At 47.7% G+C, this 20,475-nt stretch overlaps 1 protein-coding gene across 1 annotated transcript in view; it reads right to left on the bottom strand.

Moving 5' to 3' along the window:
* Window positions 1-3,467: 3,467 nt before the first annotated feature.
* The window catches only part of LOC144675103 (TBC1 domain family member 20), an 84,402-nt gene continuing 67,394 nt past the window's right edge, over window positions 3,468-20,475 (bottom strand). Inside the window, exon 8 of the mRNA XM_078536119.1 lies at window positions 3,468-3,661. Coding sequence (XP_078392245.1) covers window positions 3,514-3,661 — 148 coding nt within the window. The 3' untranslated portion in view covers window positions 3,468-3,513. The remainder of the gene's footprint in view (window positions 3,662-20,475) is intronic.

The following is a 20,475-nucleotide window of genomic DNA, read 5'->3' as shown; positions in this document are numbered from 1 at the left end:
TTTGTAAAATTTCTATTAACAAAAAGCCAGTGCACTGACTCTTGTCAAGAGGAGTAGAGTAACTACTTAGTTAAGGCCAGGATTTGAGGTTATTAATAGAGCAAAGTCAGCAGGTGCTACTTTGGACATCATTGGACTATGGAAATAGCAGATGTGAGCCCTTCCATGTTTGTATTATATACTGTATTTCTCCAATTAGTCATTCACCAGATGTGGGCACTGTTAGCAAGTTCAGCATTTATTGTAAATTCCTAATCGTCCTTGAGATATAAATTGCTAGGACATTCCAGAGGACAGTTAGGAGTCAACAGCTTCAGGTCTGGAGCCACACATGTAGGCCAGACCAAATAATGTCAGCAGATTTCCTTCCCTTAAGGCTGTGAATAAACGAAATGAGTTTTTACAACAATCTGGTAGCTTAATGGTCACCATTACTAAGACTAGCTTTTTATTCTGCATTATTTAATTAACTGAATTCAAACTCCACAGTTGGGTTTGAATTCCTGTCTCCAGATCATTACACCAGGCTCCTGGAGCAGTAGTCCAGTAACATTACCATTACACTACCATAGCCCAGGACAGGGGAGGTGGTGGCATAATGGTATTATCACTGGACTAGTATTCTAGAGGCAGCAGGGACTGGGGTTTGAATTCCACCATGGCAGATGGAGAAATTTGAATTCAATAAAAAAAAATCTGGAATTAAAAGTCTGATGATGACTATAAAAGCTAATGCCCTTAGGGAAGGAAATTTATGGTCCTTACCTGCTCTGGCCTACATGTTAACTCTTAAATGCAAGAGCAATTAGAGGTGCAGAATAAATGCCGGCCTTGCCAATGCCCACATCCCATCCCATGTATTAAAAAAAATGCAGCATGCAAACAGACCATTAGGTTCAACACTAGATCCATGAGTCCTCACTTACCCTTCCTCCTCCATCCCCATCCTTCTATTCCTTTCTCTCTCACCTGATTATCCAGCTTCACTTTAACTGCATCTACACTAATCACCTATACTAATGGTAGAGTTCCACATTCCAACTATTCACTAGGTAAAGAAATTTTCCCTGAATGCCCTATTGGATCTATTAGTGACTATCATATATTTATGGCTCCTAGTTTTAATTTCTCCTGCAAATGAAAACACCTTCTCTACATCCCTCCAATAAAATGCTTTAATAATCGCAAAGACCTTTTCAGGTCCACATCCACCTTGTCAAGACCCTCAGGATCTTATATGTTTCAATTAAGTCGCCTCTTACTCTTCTAAACTCCAGCGGATACAAGCCTAGCCTGTCCAACCTTTCCAGATAAGACAACCCACCCATTCCTGGTATTAGTTTAATAAACCTTCTCTGAACTGCTTCCAACATATTAACAGATGCTTTTTCTGTCTTTCCTGATATGTTTAAACCTCTCAGTTCTGGTTTCGTGTGAATAAATCTTTTTTGTACCTGCTCTGGTGCCTCTATAACCTTTTAAAAATGTGGAGATCTGAACTGTTCACAATATTCCAAGCATGGTCCAATCAAGGTTCTATGCAAGTATTACATACATGGTCTTATTCTTCCTACCAAAATGTACCATCTCCTGCTGATCTATATTAAAGTTCATTTGCCAAATTACATGGCGATTCCACAGTTTTATGAATGTCGTCCAGTATTTGTTGTTGTCCTCCTCTGGGTTAACTACACTTCCCGAGTCATCCACAAATTTTGAAACTGTACCCCCACTTCCCAATTCCAAATCATTTATGAAAATGATGTGCAGGGGTGGTTCTAGCACCTACCCTTGTGGAACACCAATTCCCACCATTTGCCAATCTAAGTACCTACCTTTAACCCAAACCTTGCTGAAAAGAGAGACACGTTGCTGAAGCTTTTTGTCTTGCACTCATCAGGACAAACACAAGAATGCCAAATTTCAAACAATCACAACAATTTATACTACAGGAGAAAAGGGTTCTGATTGGTTGGCAAGTTGACTTTGATTGGACAAGGCATTGCCATGTGGGGAAATTCGTGCAAGACCAAAAGCTTCAGCAAGATGTCTCTTTTTCAGCACCTCCTTTAACCCCTTCTCTCTGATTTCTGTTTTGTAGCCAGCTTGCTATCCATTCAGCCACTTGTCCTCAGACTCTGCACATTCTGACCTTAACCATGATTCTACTGTGCATTCCTTTCTTGAAGCCCTTTTGAGATTCCAGATATATTACATCTACTACATTACCTATATCTACATTTTCATTACTACTTCAGAAGGTTCATCGAGCATGACCTTCCCTGAGAAATCTAAGCTGACTATTCTTCATTACATTTTCAGTTTCTCGATAATTTTCTATTACATTTTTAAACAAGGATTTCATTATCTTCCCTATGACGAACATTAAGCTAATTGGCCTATTGTTCCTTGGACTTGTTCTGTCTCCCTTTTTATGTATAGGAACCAGATTAGCTGTCTGCCAGGTCGCTATTCCCTTTCCTAATGATTTTATTTTAATATATGTAATAATGTCTTTGCTAGCTCTTCACCAACTTTTAATATGCATGAATAATGGGCTTGATAGATGGTTCATTGGTGGCTGATTCCAAAAATGTTCAGTTTTGTTTTCTTAATAGATCAAATCAGATAGAATACATGCACAGCAGGGTAACTTGCAAACTGTGAATTAGGAGGATCCAACTTGGTGATTTCTTCCTATTCCACATCATGTACTTAAATGTAGAAATATGTGTCACCCATGACTTGCGTTGGCCTCTGAGGCAGAAGGTCATGAGTTCAAGACCCACTCTAGGGGTTTGAGCCAATAATCCAGACTAATAGGCCAATGCAATACTGATGGAGTTCTGCATTGTCAAAGCTGCTGTCTTTGGGATGGGATTGAGCTCTCATCTTCCCTCTCAGGCGCACTTGAAAGATCGTGCGGCACTTCTTGAACATGAGCAGAGACATTCTCCCTTTATTCCCCCGATCAATAGCACTTACAACAAATTATCTGATCATCTCTCTGCTGCTGGTGGGAACTTGCCGTGTGTAAATCAGCAGCTGCATTGCCTACATTACAACAGTGACTACATTCAGGAGCTCTTTACTACTCATTTCTTTTTTATTTGTTCATGGGGTGTGGACATCACTGGCTAGGCCAACATTTATTGCTCATCCCTAATTGCCCTTATTCAGAGGGAATTTAAGAGCCAACCCCATTGCTGTGGGTCTGGAGTCACATGTAGGCCAGACCAGGTAAGGACGGCAGATGTCCTTCCCCAAAGGACATTAGTAAACCAGATGGGTTTTTACGACAATCGGCAATGGTTTCTTGGTCATCATTAGACTTTTAATTCCAGATTCTTATTGAAGTCAAATTTCACCATCTGCTGTGGTGGGATTTGAACCCGGGTCCCCAGAGCATTCGCCTTAGGGTGTCCTTAGGTTGTGAAGGGTGCTTTAGAAATGGAAGCTTTTTGTTTCCGTGTACATTATAATTTTAATTTGAAGTTGTGGTTTTCTTCAGTTTTAGATCCACTGCAAGTAGGCATCAGGACTCTGTAGTGGCCAGATATCTTGTTCCATATCACTGGCGCATGGTAGTCTAAGTTGGGTTAGTAACAACGATGACATTCGATTTATCCGGACATTCTTTGCAGGCGCTCGCTGGGGACCTCTGCGGGAAAGAAATCCTTTAATTAGTAACAGGAGCAGTGCAGCAAATTTATCCGGCCTCATCATTTCTGCTGAGCTGATGGGCAGGACTTTAGCAGTTAGTGGTTAAAAATGGATAGCTAGGAGGGGCTGAGATGGATGGTGTAGAAGTAAGCAGAGCAATTTCACTGGAATGTGAGCGTCGGATTAGAGGAAATTAATTTAAAACAATCAAGTAAGACTAGAGATGAAAAGGATTTTCTTTGGTGGGGAGGGGTTGGAGATTAAATAAATTGGGAACAGCCCAGGACATTGCAAATATAGGAAGCAGTGTTCGTAAAAGTTAGAAACAGATTTCAAAAGAGCTAGATAAATATCTGGTTTGATTGTAGTTTCGAAGGACACATTACAGGCAGTGATGATCAAACATTCCTCAAAACAGGAACGTTGAGCAGCTGCTGGCAAAGCAGAACTATCCGGTCGACAGAAAATAGCCACCCAAAGACGTACATTGTAGGAGATGAGCTTCTCTGAGTGTCCTGAAGCTTCATTCGATTTGGGGTATGAGTTTGGGAGCAACGAGGATTGAGTTCTTACAGTTATAGTTATTGTACACTCAGAGAGTCATTAGTCTGTAGAATCCTCTTCCCCAGAGAGCAATGGAGGCTGAGTCATTGAATATATTCAAGGCTTGAGTTAGACGGATTATTGTCAGACAAAGGAGTTAAGGGTTATAGGGGCCAGATGGGAAAGTGGAGTTGAGACCACACCCAGTTCAGCCATGACCTTATTGAATGGCACAGCAGGCTCGAAGGGCTGAATGGCCTACTCCTGCTCCTAATTCTATGTTCCTATGATTGAGAGAAGACTCATGGGACGGTAATTGGCTGAGTTGGATTTGTGTGCAGGACATACCTGGGCAATTTTCCGCATTGTCAGTCAGATGCCAGTGTTGTAGGCGTATTGCAACAGCTTGACTAGGGCCGCACCAATCCTGGAGCACAAGTCTTCAGTACTATTGCTGGGATATTGTCAGGGCCCATAGCCTTTGGTGTATCCAATGCCTTCAGCCATTCCTTGATTTCATGTGGAGTGAATCATTCTGAAGGTTGCTGAAGACAATCACCTGTGATGCTGGGGACCTCATGAGGAGGCCAAGAGAGATCATCCACTTGGCACCTCTGGCTGAATAGTTGCAAATGCATTGACTTTGTCTTTTGCATGATGTGCTGGGCTCCCCCATCATTGAGGATGGGGATATTTGTGGAGCCTCCTCCTCCAGTGAGTTGTTTAATTCTCCACCACAATCAGGACTGGATGTGGCAGGAGTGCAGAGCTTAGATCTGATCAATTGATTGTGGAATCACTTAGCTCTGTCTATTGCATGCTGCCTTCACTGTTTGGTATGCAAGTAGTCCTGTGTTATAGCTTCACCAGGTTGACACATCATTTTTGAGTATGCCTGGTGCTGCTCCTTGCATGCCCTCCTGCACTCTTCAATGAACCAGAGTTGATCCCCCAACTTGATGGTAGTGGTGGAGTGGGGTAGATGCCAGGCCATGAAGTTACAGATTGTGCTTGTATACAATCCTGCTGCTGCTGTTGGCCCACAACACCTTATGGATGTCCAGGTTTGGCAGCAGTGTGTATCACTTACAATATGCACTGCAGGAACTAACCAAGTCTCCTCAGACAGCACCTTCAAAACCCACGACTACTACTATCTCGAAGGACAAGGGCAGCAGACAGATGGGAACACCACCACCTGCAAGTTCCCCTCCAAGTCACTCACCATCCTGACTTGGAAATATATCGCCGTTCCTTCACTGTCGCTGGGTCAAAATCCTGGAACTCCCTCCCTAACAGCACTGTGGGTGTACCTACACCACATGGACTGCAGCGGCTCAAGAAGGCAGCTCACCGCCACCTTCTCAAGGGCAATTAGGAATGGGCAATAAATGCTGACCCAGCCAGCGACGCCCACATCCCTTTAAAACTTTAGAATGACACTGAAAATTTAGCTTCGGCTGGGCTATAGAGGAAGGAGTCTGCAAGCATTTCCTCTCCTCATCGCTAGTTGGTAAAACCTGCGCTGTGCAGTCATGTGCATTTACAGATAGTATTTGAGAAAAGAGGTATACTTGGCTCCGATGACCCATGCACTATTGTGTTTTATGTAATAGTATCAGATATGTTGGCTCAGGGTGAGAGTGGAACTGTACCCTCGTGCAGAACTCAATCCCTAATAGGGAGAAATTTCCTTACAAGAGAGGAAAGGAAGCTGTCACTGAAAGGATTCATTAGACTGGAATGAGTGTCATCGACTGGAAAGGAATAGATTCTCCCGTATGTTGAACATCTGCCCTCCTTCAGCTGGCTGGTATGTTTATTCTCAATTATCTATAGAACAGTCTGCAGTTCCACTCAGTGTGCATACTCCAATAGGGCCAATTGGTTTCCAGTCATCACAATCTCTCCCTATTCAATACCACTGTATAGATTACAATTTAACATGCCATTTCCCATTCACTCCCATTGAATAGATTCCAATGGGGCAACTGATCCACGTTCCCTCCAATTCATTCTTTCTATTCTACAGCATTGAATTAATCTCCCAATCATTCCTATTGCAAACATGGAAGTATTTATGACCAACCACTACACTCTAGGTCTCATAAGAATCATGGTTTATGGGTTCGCAGAATGGTTACAGCACAGGAGCAGGCCATTCAGCCCATTGTGTCTGTGCCAGCTCTCTGAAGGGAGACCTCTCAACTCTTGAGGTTCTAGCTTATGTGTTCAAGTTCCAGTCCAAAGCTTTGGGAACATAATCCAGGCTGAATTCCCAATGTGAGTATCAAGCGAGTGCTGCACTTGTCAGAGGGTCAGTACTGAGGGAGCACTTCACCATCGGAGGGTCAGTACTGAGGGAGTGCTGCACTGTCAGAGGGTCAGTACTGAGGGAGTGCTGCACTGTCGGAGGGTCAGTACTGAGGGAGTGCTGCACTGTCAGAGGGTCAGTATTGAGGGAGTGCTGCACTGTCTGAGGGTCAGTACTGAGGGAACACTGCACTGTTGGAGGGTCAGTACTGAGGTACCACTGCACTATCATAGGGTCAGTACTGAGGGAACACTGCACTGTTGGAGGGTCAGTGCTGAGGGAGCACTGCACTGTCAGAGGGTCAGTACCGAGGGAACACTGCACTGTTGGAGGGTCAGTACTGAGGTACCACTGCACTATCAGAGGGTCAGTACTGAGGGAGCACTGCACTGTCGGAGGGTCAGTACTGAGGGAGTGCTGCACTGTCAGAGGGTCAGTACTGAGGGAGCGCCGCACTGTCAGAGGGTCAGTACTGAGGGAGCGCCGCACTGTCAGAGGGTCAGTACCAAGGAAGTGCTGCACTGTCAGAGGGTCAGTACTGAGGGAGCACTGCACTGTCGGAGGGTCAGTACTGAGGGAGTGCTGCACTGTCAGAGGGTCAGTACTGAGGGAGCGCCGCACTGTCAGAGGGTCAGTACCAAGGAAGTGCTGCACTGTCAGAGGGTCAGTACTGAGGGAGCACTGCACTGTCGGAGGGTCAGTACTGAGGGAGTGCTGCACTGTCAGAGGGTCAGTACTGAGGGAGCGCCGCACTGTCAGAGGGTCAGTACTGAGGGAGCGCCGCACTGTCAGCGGGTCAGTACCAAGGAAGTGCTGCACTGTCAGAGGGTCAGTACCGAGGAAGTGCCGCACTGTCAGAAGGTCAGTACTGAGGGAACGCTGCGCTGTTAGAGGGTCAGTAATGAGGGAGTGCTGCACTGTCAGAGGGTCAGTACAGAGGGAGCACTGCATTGTTAGAGGGTCAGTAATGAGGGAGTGCTGCACTGTCAGAGGGTCAGTACAGAGGGAGCACTGCACTGTTAGAGGGTCAGTAATGAGGGAGTGCTGCACTGTCAGAGGGTCAGTACTGAGGGGGTGCTGCACTGTCAGAGTGTCAGTACTGAGGGGGTGCTGCACTGTCAGAGGGTCAGTACTGAGGGAGTGCTACACTGTCAGAAGGCCTTTCTGTCGAATGAGGTGTTAACCAAGGCACCACTTGCCCTCCCAGGTGGATGTAAAAGATCCCATGGCACTATTGGGAGAAGAACAGGAGAGTTCGCCCCGGTGTCCTGTCTGATATTTATCCCTCAACCAACATCACTAAAACAGATTATTTGGTCATTTCACTCATTGCTGTTTGTTGGAGCTTGCTGTGTGCAAATTGGCTGCTGTTTTTTTTTCATTATTCATGGGATGTGGTCAGCACTGGCAAGGCCAGCATTTGTTGCCCATCCTAACTGCCATTGAACAGAGAGACTTACTGGGCCATTTCAGAGAGCAGTTAAGAGTCACATGCAGGCCAGACTAGGTAAGGATGGTAGATCCCCTTCCCTAAAGGTCATTAATGAGCTAGATGAGTTTTTATGACAATCTAATGGTTAATTGACTACCTTTATATTCCGGATTCATTCATTGAATTTAAACTCCTCCAGCTGCCCTGGTGGGATTTAAACCTGTATCCCCAGAGAATTAACTTAGGCCTCTGGACTACTAGTCCAATGATATTACCACTACACCACCAGTCTCCCTATTTCCTGTGTTACAGGAGTGACTGCACTTTTAAAAGTGGCTGTAAAGCACTTTGGAATAGCCTAAAGTCATGAAAGGTGCTATTATGCAAGTGAGGTCTTGTGGTGCCTTGGTTAATGTCCCTACATCTCGGCCAGAAGCTCTGGATTCAAGTCTTCCCCCCAGAACTTGATAGGTATGAAAGGTGTGTTCATAGTGTGGATAAATAGATTGACTGCAAATCCTTCCAATACACCTATGGCCAGCAGCAAGAGTGGAAGAGATTCCTGGTCAGCCAGACTGTATGATAGCTGCAGTGTAACAGCCTCCTGTGTTAAAAGACCCCCACATGCAGCCTCTTTCCATGGGCTATACACTGTGGTAAGTGTCCTCCTCACTTTGAGGAACTGCTGGAGAGAGAGAAATGTAATTTATTTATTTCTATTCATGTCACAGAATGGGAATAGGCTCAAGACTAGAGTTCCTATAGGCTTTTGATGCTGTTTGATGTATACCGACCAAATCTATGCCTATTGACCAGCACTGGCCTCAGCATTGGCAATAATTGGCATCAGAATTGACCAGCACTGGTTCCAGAACTGGCCTCAGTGTTGGAAATTACTGGCCCCAGCATCGACGTGCACTGGCCTCAGCACTGACCAGTTCTGGCCTCAGCACTGGCCTAAGCATTGGCCTCAGCATGGACCAGCACTGGCCTCAGCACTGGCCTCTGCATTGACCAGCACTGACCCCAGCATTGACCAGCACTGGACCCAGCATTGGCCTCAGCATTGACCAGCACATGACTCAGCATTGACCGGCACTGGCACCAGCATTGACCGCCACTGGGCTCAGCATGGACAGCACTGGCCCCAGCATTGGCCCCAGCATGGACCAGCACTGGACTCAGCATTGACCAGCACTGGCCCCAGCATTGACCAGCACTCGCCTCAGCATTGACCAGCACTGGCCCCAGCATTGACCAGCACTGGACTCAGCATTGACCAGCACTGGCCCCAGCATGGACCAGCACTCGCCTCAGCACTGACCAGCACTGGCCCCAGCATTGACCAGCACTGGACTCAGCATTGACCAGCACTGGCCCCAGCATTGACCAGCACTGGCCTCAGCATTGACGAGCACTGGCCCCAGCATTGACCAGCACTGGCCCCAGCACTGACCAGCACTGGACTCAGCACTGACCAGCACTGGCCTCAGCATTGACGAGCACTGGCCCCAGCATTGACCAGCACTGGCCCCAGCACTGACCAGCACTGGCCCCAGCATTGACCAGCACTGGCCCCAGCATTGACCAGCACTGGCCTCAGCATTGACGAGCACTGGCCCCAGCATTGACCAGCACTGGCCCCAGCACTGACCAGCACTGGCCCCAGCATTGACCACCACTCGCCTCAGCATTGACCAGCACTGGCCTCAGCATGGACAGCACTGGCCCCAGCAGTGACCAGCACTGGCCTCAGCATGGACCAGCACTGGCCCCAGCAGTGACCAGCATTGGCCCCAGCATGGACCAGCACTGGCCCCAGCATTGACCAGCACTGGCCCCAGCATGGACAGCACTGGCCCCAGCATTGGCCCCAGCATGGACCAGCACTGGCCTCAGCATGGACAGCACTGGCCCCAGCATGGACCAGCACTGGCCTCAGCATGGACAGCACTGGCCCCAGCATTGACCAGCACTGGCCCCAGCATGGACAGCACTGGCCCCAGCATTGGCCCCAGCATGGACCAGCACTGGCCCCAGCATGGACCAGCACTGGCCCCAGCATTGACCAGCACTGGCCCCAGCATTGACCAGCACTGGCCTCAACATTGACCAGCACTGGCCCCAGCATGGACCAGCACTGGACTCAGCATTGACCAGCACTGGCCCCAGCATGGACCAGCACTGGACTCAGCATTGACCAGCACTGGCCCCAGCAGTGACCAGCACTGGCCTCAGCATTGACGAGCACTGGCCCCAGCATTGACCAGCACTGGCCTCAGCATGGACAGCACTGGCCCCAGCATTGGCCCCAGCATGGACCAGCACTGGCCCCAGCATTGACCAGCACTGACCCCAGCATTGACCAGCACTGACCCCAGCATTGACCAGCACTGGCCCCAGCATTGACCAGCACTGACCCCAGCATTGACCAGCACTGGCCCCAGCATTGACCAGCACTGGCCCCAGCATTGACCAGCACTGGCCCCAGCATGGACCAGCACTGGCCTCAGCATGGACAGCACTGGCCCCAGCATTGGCCCCAGCATGGACCAGCACTGGCCCCAGCATTGACCAGCACTGGCCTCAGCATTGACGAGCACTGGCCCCAGCATTGACCAGCACTGGCCCCAGCACTGACCAGCACTGGCCCCAGCATTGACCACCACTCGCCTCAGCATTGACCAGCACTGGCCTCAGCATGGACAGCACTGGCCCCAGCAGTGACCAGCACTGGCCTCAGCATGGACCAGCACTGGCCCCAGCAGTGACCAGCATTGGCCCCAGCATGGACCAGCACTGGCCCCAGCATTGACCAGCACTGGCCCCAGCATGGACAGCACTGGCCCCAGCATTGGCCCCAGCATGGACCAGCACTGGCCTCAGCATTGACCAGCACTGGCCTCAGCATGGACCAGCACTGGCCCCAGCAGTGACCAGCATTGGCCCCAGCATGGACAGCACTGGCCCCAGCATGGACCAGCACTGGCCTCAGCATGGACAGCACTGGCCCCAGCATTGACCAGCACTGGCCCCAGCATGGACAGCACTGGCCCCAGCATTGGCCCCAGCATGGACCAGCACTGGCCCCAGCATTGACCAGCACTGGCCCCAGCATTGACCAGCACTGGCCTCAACATTGACCAGCACTGGCCCCAGCATGGACCAGCACTGGACTCAGCATTGACCAGCACTGGCCCCAGCATTGACCAGCACTGGACTCAGCATTGACCAGCACTGGCCCCAGCAGTGACCAGCACTGGCCTCAGCATTGACGAGCACTGGCCCCAGCATGGACCAGCACTGGCCCCAGCATTGACCAGCACTGGCCCCAGCATTGACCAGCACTGGCCCCAGCATTGATGAGCACTGGCCCCAGCATTGACCAGCACTGGCTCCAGCATTGACCAGCACTGGCCTCAGCATGGACCAGCACTGGCCTCAGCATGGACAGCACTGGCCCCAGCACTGGCCCCAGCATTGCGTAGGTCAAGAGAAAACCTGCATTTATTCAGCATGTTATGATCACAGCTGATGTTGCTGCTGGACAAGCCAGATTCTAGAGTAGAACCCGGCTTGATAGATCCTAACTTTGACTTTTTTGTTTAGAAACATGGAGGGTGGCTACTGAACAGAGTCACAGGAGTCAGGTGATGAACTTTTAACAAAGGAATAAAACATTTATTAAGCAAGAAAAGCTGAACTATATTACAATACTCCTTCGTCTACAACTATCCATTTACAGATAGATACAGATTCGTAAGAACAACACAAGTTACAAAAGCTATCTTATCCTCTAATGTTCACAGTAAATACACAGTCCATACAAACCAATAGATGACCTGTGGTCAGACACACCATGGCTCTGAAATCAAGTGACAGATGCCACTTCAAACAGATGCTATAGGCCTCTCAGCAACTGCCCTCAGACGCTTGTCGCACCATGAGCCAACCAGTCTCACTCAACTCCGTCTTTCAGATGGGGGTTTCCAATCCCCACTCTTCTCCCAAATTACACTTTCAGACGCCTTCCACAAGGGTCCAGCTCCAGGGTTTCGAACTCTCCTTCCGATGTTCCTCTCCCCTAGATTGCCATGTGCATTCAAGCTTCCTTCCACTCACTCTCTCTCAGACTCAGCCGTGCCAACAGAACACCACTCCTTCGCATGCTCATAGTAAAGAGTTACAGACCTTTGGCTGTCTCCTTGGATCTTCTAGCTTCTCACACGCCTACATTGCTTTAAATCTGTAACCTGCAGCTCCTCCCTTTAAGCTTGGAGCCTTCCTCACTGCTTCTTGCTTTTAACTTCTCTTAACAGGACCTTTTCCAGATTTCTGCTCTTTCCCTTTGACTAGAAGGTCTTCTTGGGACTTTCTCCTGTTCCACTCCCTGGTTTTGGGGACTTTCTTCTTTAGTCTTTTGAAACTTGCTTCCTGCAGGGTACAGAGGAGATTTACGAGAATGTTGACAGGGCTGGAAAATTGCAGTGATGAGGAAAGATTGAAGAGGCTGGGGTTGTTCTCCTTGGGACAGAGGAGGCTGAGGGGAGATTAGATTGAGAAATAAAAAATTGTGAGGGGCCTGAATGGAGTGGCTGGGAAGGGCCTCTTTAGCAAAGAGTTTAGAGGGCATAGATTTAAAGTGATTAGTAAAAAGGTTAGAGGGGAGATGGGGAAATTTTTTTTACCCAGGGAGTTGTGGGATTCCGGAACTCACTGCCTGAAAGGGTAGTAGAGGCTGATACCCTCAACTCATTTAAAAGGTGCCTGGATATGCACCTCCAGTGCTGTAACCTGCAGGGCTACGGACCGAATGCTGGGAAGTGGGGTTAGGCTGGGTGGTTTGCTTCTAGTCCAGCACAGACATGATGGGCCAAGTGGCCTCCTTTTTGTGCCATCAACTTTCTATGAATGGTCCATCATTCAACTAGATCCCAGCTGATCTTCTACCTCAACACCATCTTCTCGTGCTATCTCCATATCCCTTGACATCATTAATCTCTAGAAATCTATCAATATCCACCTTGAATATACTCAGTGATTGAGCCTCCACAGCCCTCTGGAGTAGAGAATTCCAAAGAATCACCACCCTCTGAATCAAGAAATTCCTCCTCATCTTAGTCCTAAATTGACCTCCTGACTCCCCAAAGCCTGTCCACTATCTACAAGGCACAAGTCAGGAGTGTGATGGAATACTCTCCACTTGCCTGGATGAGTGCAGCTCCAACAACACTCAAGACGCTTGACACCGTCCAGGACAAAGCAGCCGCTTGATTGGCACCCCATCCACAAACATTCACTCCCTACACCATCGATGTATAAGTGGTAGCAGTGTGTACCATCTACAAGATGCACTGCAGAAACTCGCCAAGGCTCCTTCAACAGCACCTTACAAACCCACGACAAGGGCAGCAGATAGATGGGAACACCACCACCTGGAAGTTCTCCTCCAAGCTACTCACCATCCCGACTTGGAAATATATCCTCGTTCCTTCACTGTCAACTGGATCAAAATCCTGGAATTCCCTTCCTAACAGCACAGTGGGTGTACCTACACCACATGGACTGCAGCGGTTCAAGAAGTGGCTCACTACCACCTTCTCAAGGGCAATTAGGGATGGGCAATAGGGACAATAAGTGTTGGCCTAACCAGCGACACCCACAACCCATGAAAGAATTTTAAAAACATCATAGGAGAACTTAAAGACACAGATGAAGCTGAGTTAGTGAAAGCTTGGTCAAAGAAGAACTGACCCTCTGACAGTGCAGCACTCCTTCTGTACTGACCCTCTGTCAGTGCAGCACTTCCTCACTTATGATTCTCCGACAGTGCAGCGGTCCCACGGTATTGACTCACTGACAGTGCAGCACTCCCTCAGTACCGACCCTCTGAGAGTGCAGCACTCCCTTAATACTGACCCTCCAACAATGCAGCACTCCCTCAGCCCTGAACCTCTGACAGTTCTGCACTCCATCAGTACTGACTCTCTGACAGTGCAGCGCTCCCTCACTACTGACCCTCTGACAGTTCTGCACTCCATCAGTACTGACTCTCTGACAGTGCAGCGCTCCCTCAGTACTGACCCTCCAACAGTGCAGCATTTTCCCTGTATTGACCCTCCAACAGTGCAGCACTCCCTCAGTACTGACCCTCTGACAGTGCAGCACTCTCTCTGTATTGACCCTCCGCCAGTGCAGCACTCTCTCTGTATGGACCCTCCGACAGTGCAGCACTCCCTCAGTACTGACCTTCCGACAGGGCGGCGCACTCAGTACTGACCCTCCAACAATGCGGCGCTCCCTCAGTACTGACCCTCCAACAATGCGGCGCTCCCTCAGTACAGGCCAGTGAGTCTCACATCAGTGGTAGGGAAACTATTGGAGAGAGTTCTGAAGGAGAGAATCTATCTCCACTTGGAGAGGCAAGGTTTGATCAGGGATAGTCAGCATGGCTTTGTCAGAGGGAGGTCATGCCTAACAAATTTGATTGAATTTTTTGAGGAGGTGACCAGTTGTGTAGACGAGGGTAGTGCAGTTGATGTAGTTGATATGGATTCCAGCAAAGCCTTTGACAAGGTCCCACATGGCAGACTTATAAAGAAGGCAAATGCACATGGGATACAAGGTAATTTGATAAGGTGGATTCAAAATTGGCTTAGTTGTAGGAGGCAGAGGGTGATGACAGAAGGATGCTTTAGTGACTGGAAGCCAGTGTCCAGTGGCGTACCACAGGGATCTGTGCTGGGTCCCCTATTATTCGTCATTTATATAAACGACATAGATTACTATTTGGGGGGTAGGATTAGTAAGTTTGCAGATGACACAAAGATTGGCCGGGTGGTTAACAGTGAGGTTGAATGTCTTGGGCTACAGGAAGATATAGATGGGATGGTCAAATGGGCAGATAAGTGGCAGATGGAATTTAACCCTGAAAAGTGTGAGGTGATACACTTTGGAAGGAGTAATTTGACAGGGAAGTATTCAAAGAACAAAGAACAAAGAACAAAGAAAAGTACAGCACAGGAACAGGTCCTTCGGCCCTCCAAGCCTGCGCCGATCATATTGCCCGTCAACTAAAACATTTTGTACTTCCGGGGTCCGTATCCCTCTATTCCCATCCTATTTATGTATTTGTCAAGCAGCCTCTTAAACACCACTATCGTACCTGCTTCCACCACCTCCTCTGGCAGCAAATTCCAGACACTCACTACCCTCTGTGTAAAAAACTTGCCCCGCACATCTCCTCTATAGTTTTCTCCTCTCACCTTAAATCTATGTCCCCTAGTAATTGACTCTTCCACCCTGGGAAAAAGCTTCTCACTATCTACTCTGTCCATGCCACTCATAATTTTGTAAACTTCTATCAAGTCGCACCTCAATCTCCGTCGCTCTAGTGAGAACAATCCGAGTTTCTCCAACCTCTCCTCATAGCTAATAACCTCCAGACCAGGCAGCATCCTGGTAAACCTCCTCTGCACCCTCTCCAACACCTCCATATCCTTCTGGTAATGTGGTGACCAGAATTTCATGCAATATTCCAAGTGTGGCCTAACCAAGGTTCTATACAGCTGCAGCATGACTTCCCAGCTTTTATACTCAATACCCCTGCCAATGAAGGCAAGCATGCCATATGCCTTCCTGACTACCTTATCCACCTGCATTGCCACTTTCAGTGACCTGTGGATCTGTAGACCAGATCCCTCTGCCCGTCAATGCACTTAAGGGTTCTGCCATTTACTGTATAATTCCTGCCTGTATTAGACCTTCCAAAATGCATTACCTCACATTTGTCCGGATTAAACTCCATCTGCCATTTCTCCGCCCAAGTCTTCAACTGATCTATATCCTATTGTATCCTTTGACAATCCTCTTCACTATCTGCAACTCCTCCAACCTTAGTGTCGTCTGCAAACTTACTAATTAGCCCAGTTACATTTTCCTCCAAATCATTTGTGTATACTACAAACAGCAAAGGTCCCAGCACTGATCCCTGCGGAACTCCACTAGTCACAGCTCTCCATTCAGAAAAGCACCCTTCCACTGCTACCCTCTGTCTTCTATGACCAAGCCAATTCTGTATCCATCTTGCCAGCTCACCTCTGATCCCGTGCGACTTTACCTTCTGTACCAGTCTGCCATGAGGGACCTTGTCAAAGGCCTTACTGAAATCCATGTATATAACATCCTCTGCCCTTCCATCGTCGATCATCTTTGTCACTTCCTTGAAAAACTCGATCAAGTTAGTGAGACACGACCTCCCCTTCACAAAACCATGCTGCCTCTCACTAATATGCCCATTTGCTTCCAAATGGTAGTAAATCCTGTCACAAAGAATCTTCTCCAATAATTTCCCTACCACTGATGTAAGGCTCACCGGCCTGTAATTTCCTGGATTATCCCTGCTACCCTTCTTAAACAATGGAAAAACATTGGCCATTCTCCAGTCCTCTGGGACCTCACCAGGGCATGACACTAGGAAGTTCTGAGGAACAAAGGGACCATGGTGTGTGTGTCCTTAGATCTCTGAAGGCAGAGGGGCATGTTAGTCGGGTGGTGAAAAAGGCATATGGGACACTTGCCTTTATCAATCGAGGCATAGATTACAAAAGTAGGGAGGTCATGTTGGAGTTGTATAGAACCTTGGTGAGGCCACAGCTGGAGTACTGTGTGCAGTTCTGGTCGCCACATTATAGGAAGGATGTGATTGCACTGGAGAGGGTGCAGAGGAGATTCACCAGGATGTTGCCTGGGATGAAACACTTAAGTTATGAAGAGAGGTTGGATAGACTTGGGTTGTTTTCGTTGGAGCAGAGAAGACTGAGGGGCGATCTGATCGAGGTGTACAAGATTATGAGGGGCATGGACAGGGTGGATAGGCAGCAGCTGTTCCCCTTAGTTGAAGGGTCAGTCACAAGGAGGCATAAGTTCAATGTGAGGGGCAGGAGGTTTAGGGGGGATGTGAGGAAAAACTTTTTTACCCAGAGGGTGGTGACGGTCTGGAATGCGCTGCCTGGGAGGGTGGTGGAGGCGGGTTGCCTCACATCCTTTAAAAAGTACCTGGATGAGCACTTGGCACGTCATAAAATTCAAGGCTATGGGCCAAGTGCTGGTAAATGGGATTAGGTAGGTAGGTTAGGTGTTTCTCACGTGTCAGTGCAGACTCGATGGGCCGAAGGGCCTCTTCTGCACTGTGTGATTCTGTGATTCTGTGATACTGACCCTCCGACAGTGTGGCGGACCCTCAGTGCTGCACTGGAGTGTCAGCCTGGATCTTTGTTCTCAAATTCTCTGCAATGGGATTTGCCCTGGAAACGCTGACTTTAGGCTGAGATTTAATTTCGATTGGAACTAAGCCACTCTGAGCAAAGCTGCTGCTAAAACATAGAAAACTTCCCTTACTGCACGAGCACCATAAACCTCTCATCAATTCAAGGAAGCAGAGAGAGGACAACCATCCCCATGAATGATTTAACACTCTGTGGTATTGACAATGCAGAGGATGGAAGTGACCTTACCAGTCACACTCATCCGTCCAAAGGTGGAGGTGGGGCGGAGGTCTAACTTGGGACAGCTTGATCTTTAGTAACGACAACTCATGACTCAGAGGGAACCTTGGCCTCGATGTTGACATTCCCACCTATAGGTTCGAGGGTGCAGGCTTCAAGTTGCCTTCCGGACAGGGAGGCAACAGGAGCCCAGGGATCCAGCTATGGACATGCAGGAGGATGCTTCCACCGATGGTTTGGGTCCTAGGAGCCCATAAAAGCCTCCTGCCATATAGGACCCAACCCCAACCCTATTGACTTTTATTTAAAATGTGCTGACCAGAATTGTGCACAGTACTCTCTATCAGCAAGCCCAACCTCCAACTAATGCATTCAGGAACTTTTTTTTTAATCCTTTCATGGGATGTGGGCATTGCTGGCAAAGCCTGCATTTATTGCCCATCCCTAATTGCCCTTGAACTGAGTGGCTGGCTAGACCATCTCAGAGAGCAGTTAAGAGTCAACCAAATTGCTGTGGGTCTGGAGTCACATGCAGGCCAGACCAGGTAAGGATGGCAGATTTCATTCCCTACAGGGCATTAGTGAACCAGATGGATTTTTACAACAAGTGATATAATGGTCACCATTACTGAGACAAGGTTTGAATTCTAGAGTTAATAACTGAGTTGAGTTTCTACCAGCTGCCATCATGGGATTTGAGCCCATGTCCCCACAGTATTAACCAGGACCTCTAGATTACTAGCCCAATGATGTTGCCACTATGCCACCATCTCAAGTCTCAGAGCTACCTACACCGAGAAATTGTCAACTTCATGTTGGTCAGACAGAAACTCTATCCAAATAGATTTTCTCAGTAGCTTGACATGGACAACACTGAGTTTCCTTTCACATGCCAGACTTCTTAAAATACAGCAGAGGATAAATAGGAAAGGACTAAAGATGGAATTCTGGGAACATGCTGGAGGCATGAGAGGGAAAACCATTAGAAAAGTAGTTATTCTGCTGGGAACAGGTGGGTGCATACCAAGGATAGCACCAGTTAACTGTGGGGAGGAGCTGGTGAAGTGTGATCATGGAGAGCTACGAGGAGCGATGACAGTTACTATCACACAGGGGCATTACCAATGTTTTTGACCAAGATGGCATTGGCACCAGGAAGAACTCCACTCACTCTTCTCCTAATAGGATCTTTAAATGTCACTATATAAAACCTCCTCTTCAACCACTTTGCCCCCTCTTGGCCATCCCCACAGTTTGATGTCCACTTGCTATCCACAGCCATGAAACATCACTCTGCACGTAATGAATGCCTCAGAAATGTAAGTTGCTTTCTGGACTTTGCATTTTTACTTCAACCTCAATAGAGACAGGATTACCAAATTTGATTAACAAACGGTTAACCATAATCTCCGACTCCAGGCTGGTGGGGCTTGTCCTGTGGGATCACATTGGTCATAATTTATTTGTCGAATCTCAAAAATTGATAGCTACAAGGGCTACCAGAATGATAACACCACTATATCCAGAATCGAAATCTTGATCTCTGCATGTTATCAATGTGGCACATCTTTATTTCTGACTCAAAACATTAACTCTGTTTTTCTCTCCACAGACGCTGTTAGACCTGCTGAGATTTTCCAGCATTTTCTGTTCTTGTTTCAGATTTCCAGCATCCGCAGTACTTTGCTTTTATTTTATTCCCCATTTTCCCCAATCCCCTCAAAAAATATCCAATCTGCAAGGATCAGTTTTCTGTGGAAGTCCTTTAGTTTTTCATTCATTGTGGGCTTCACATCACGAACAAATTCGGCTAGCCTAATTATGATGAGCAGAAGCATCCAATTATTCTGCTTGAGAAAATAATGTACATATTATTGGTTATAGGAACTGACTAGATGGCCCTTCATCCAATTCAAGGCAGTATCTGCTGACACCTGCCTCATCTGCCAACTGTATTATTTGGAGATTAAGTCTCTCATTAATGTCAAGACTAGCTTCACACCCATGGTACTACAGGCCTCAGGCTTCAACATATGTTCAACCTGTATGGGTATTGGGCACTAATTAACAAGCAGTAAAACATAGCTGCAGATGTATACACACACACACACACGCACACAGTATCAAATTCCATGTGAGAGATTCTCACTGGGTTAAAAATATTGGTTTTCATTCCCTTGAGTTTAGAAAGTTGAGCGGTGAGCTAATCAAGGTGTTCAAAGTGATGAAGGAGTTTGATAGGATAGATGCAGAGAAAGTGTTTCTTCTGTGGGTGGAGGGGGGGAATCCAGAGCAAGGGGGCACACTCTTAAAATTGGAGCTGGTCCATTCAGCCTTAAAATCAAAAAGCACTCTTTCCCACAAAGGTTATTGAAAATTTGGAATTCTCTCCCCAAAAGGCTTTGGATGCTGGTTCACTCTTTTCAAGTGAAGCAGCATTTCACTTGCACTTCCCTCAACTTAGTCTACTGCATTCGCTGCTCCCAATGCGGTTTCCTCTACATTGGAGAGACCAAACGCAGACTGGGTGACCGCTTTGCAGAACACCTTCAGTCTGTCCGCATCACTCCGACCTCCCTGTCGTTTGCCATTTTAACACTCCAACCTGCTCTCTTGCCCACATGTCCGTCCTTGGCTTGCTGCATTGTTCCAGTGAAGCCCAACGCAAACTGGAGGAACAGCACCTCATCTTCCGACTAGGCACTTTACAGCCTTCCGGGCTGAACATTGAGTTCAACAATTTTAGATCATGAACTCTCTCCTCCATCCCCACCCCCTTTCCGTTTTTTCCCCCTCCTTTTTGTTTTTTCCAATAATTTATATAGATTTTTCTTTTCCCACCTATTTCCATTATTTTTTAATGTATTTCTATCCATTGTTTTATCTCTACCTTTTAGCCTATTTCGATTCCTTCACCCCACCCCACCTCCACTAGAGCTATCTGTACCTTGTTTGTCCTGCTTTCTGTCCTTAATTAGCACATTCTTTTAGATAATATCACCACCTTCAACACCTCT

Source organism: Cetorhinus maximus, chromosome 3 (assembly GCF_964194155.1).
Source record: "Cetorhinus maximus chromosome 3, sCetMax3.hap1.1, whole genome shotgun sequence".
NCBI lineage: Eukaryota > Metazoa > Chordata > Chondrichthyes > Lamniformes > Cetorhinidae > Cetorhinus > Cetorhinus maximus.
Note: the sequence above shows the minus strand (reverse complement) of the source record. Positions and strands in the feature narration are given on the sequence as shown.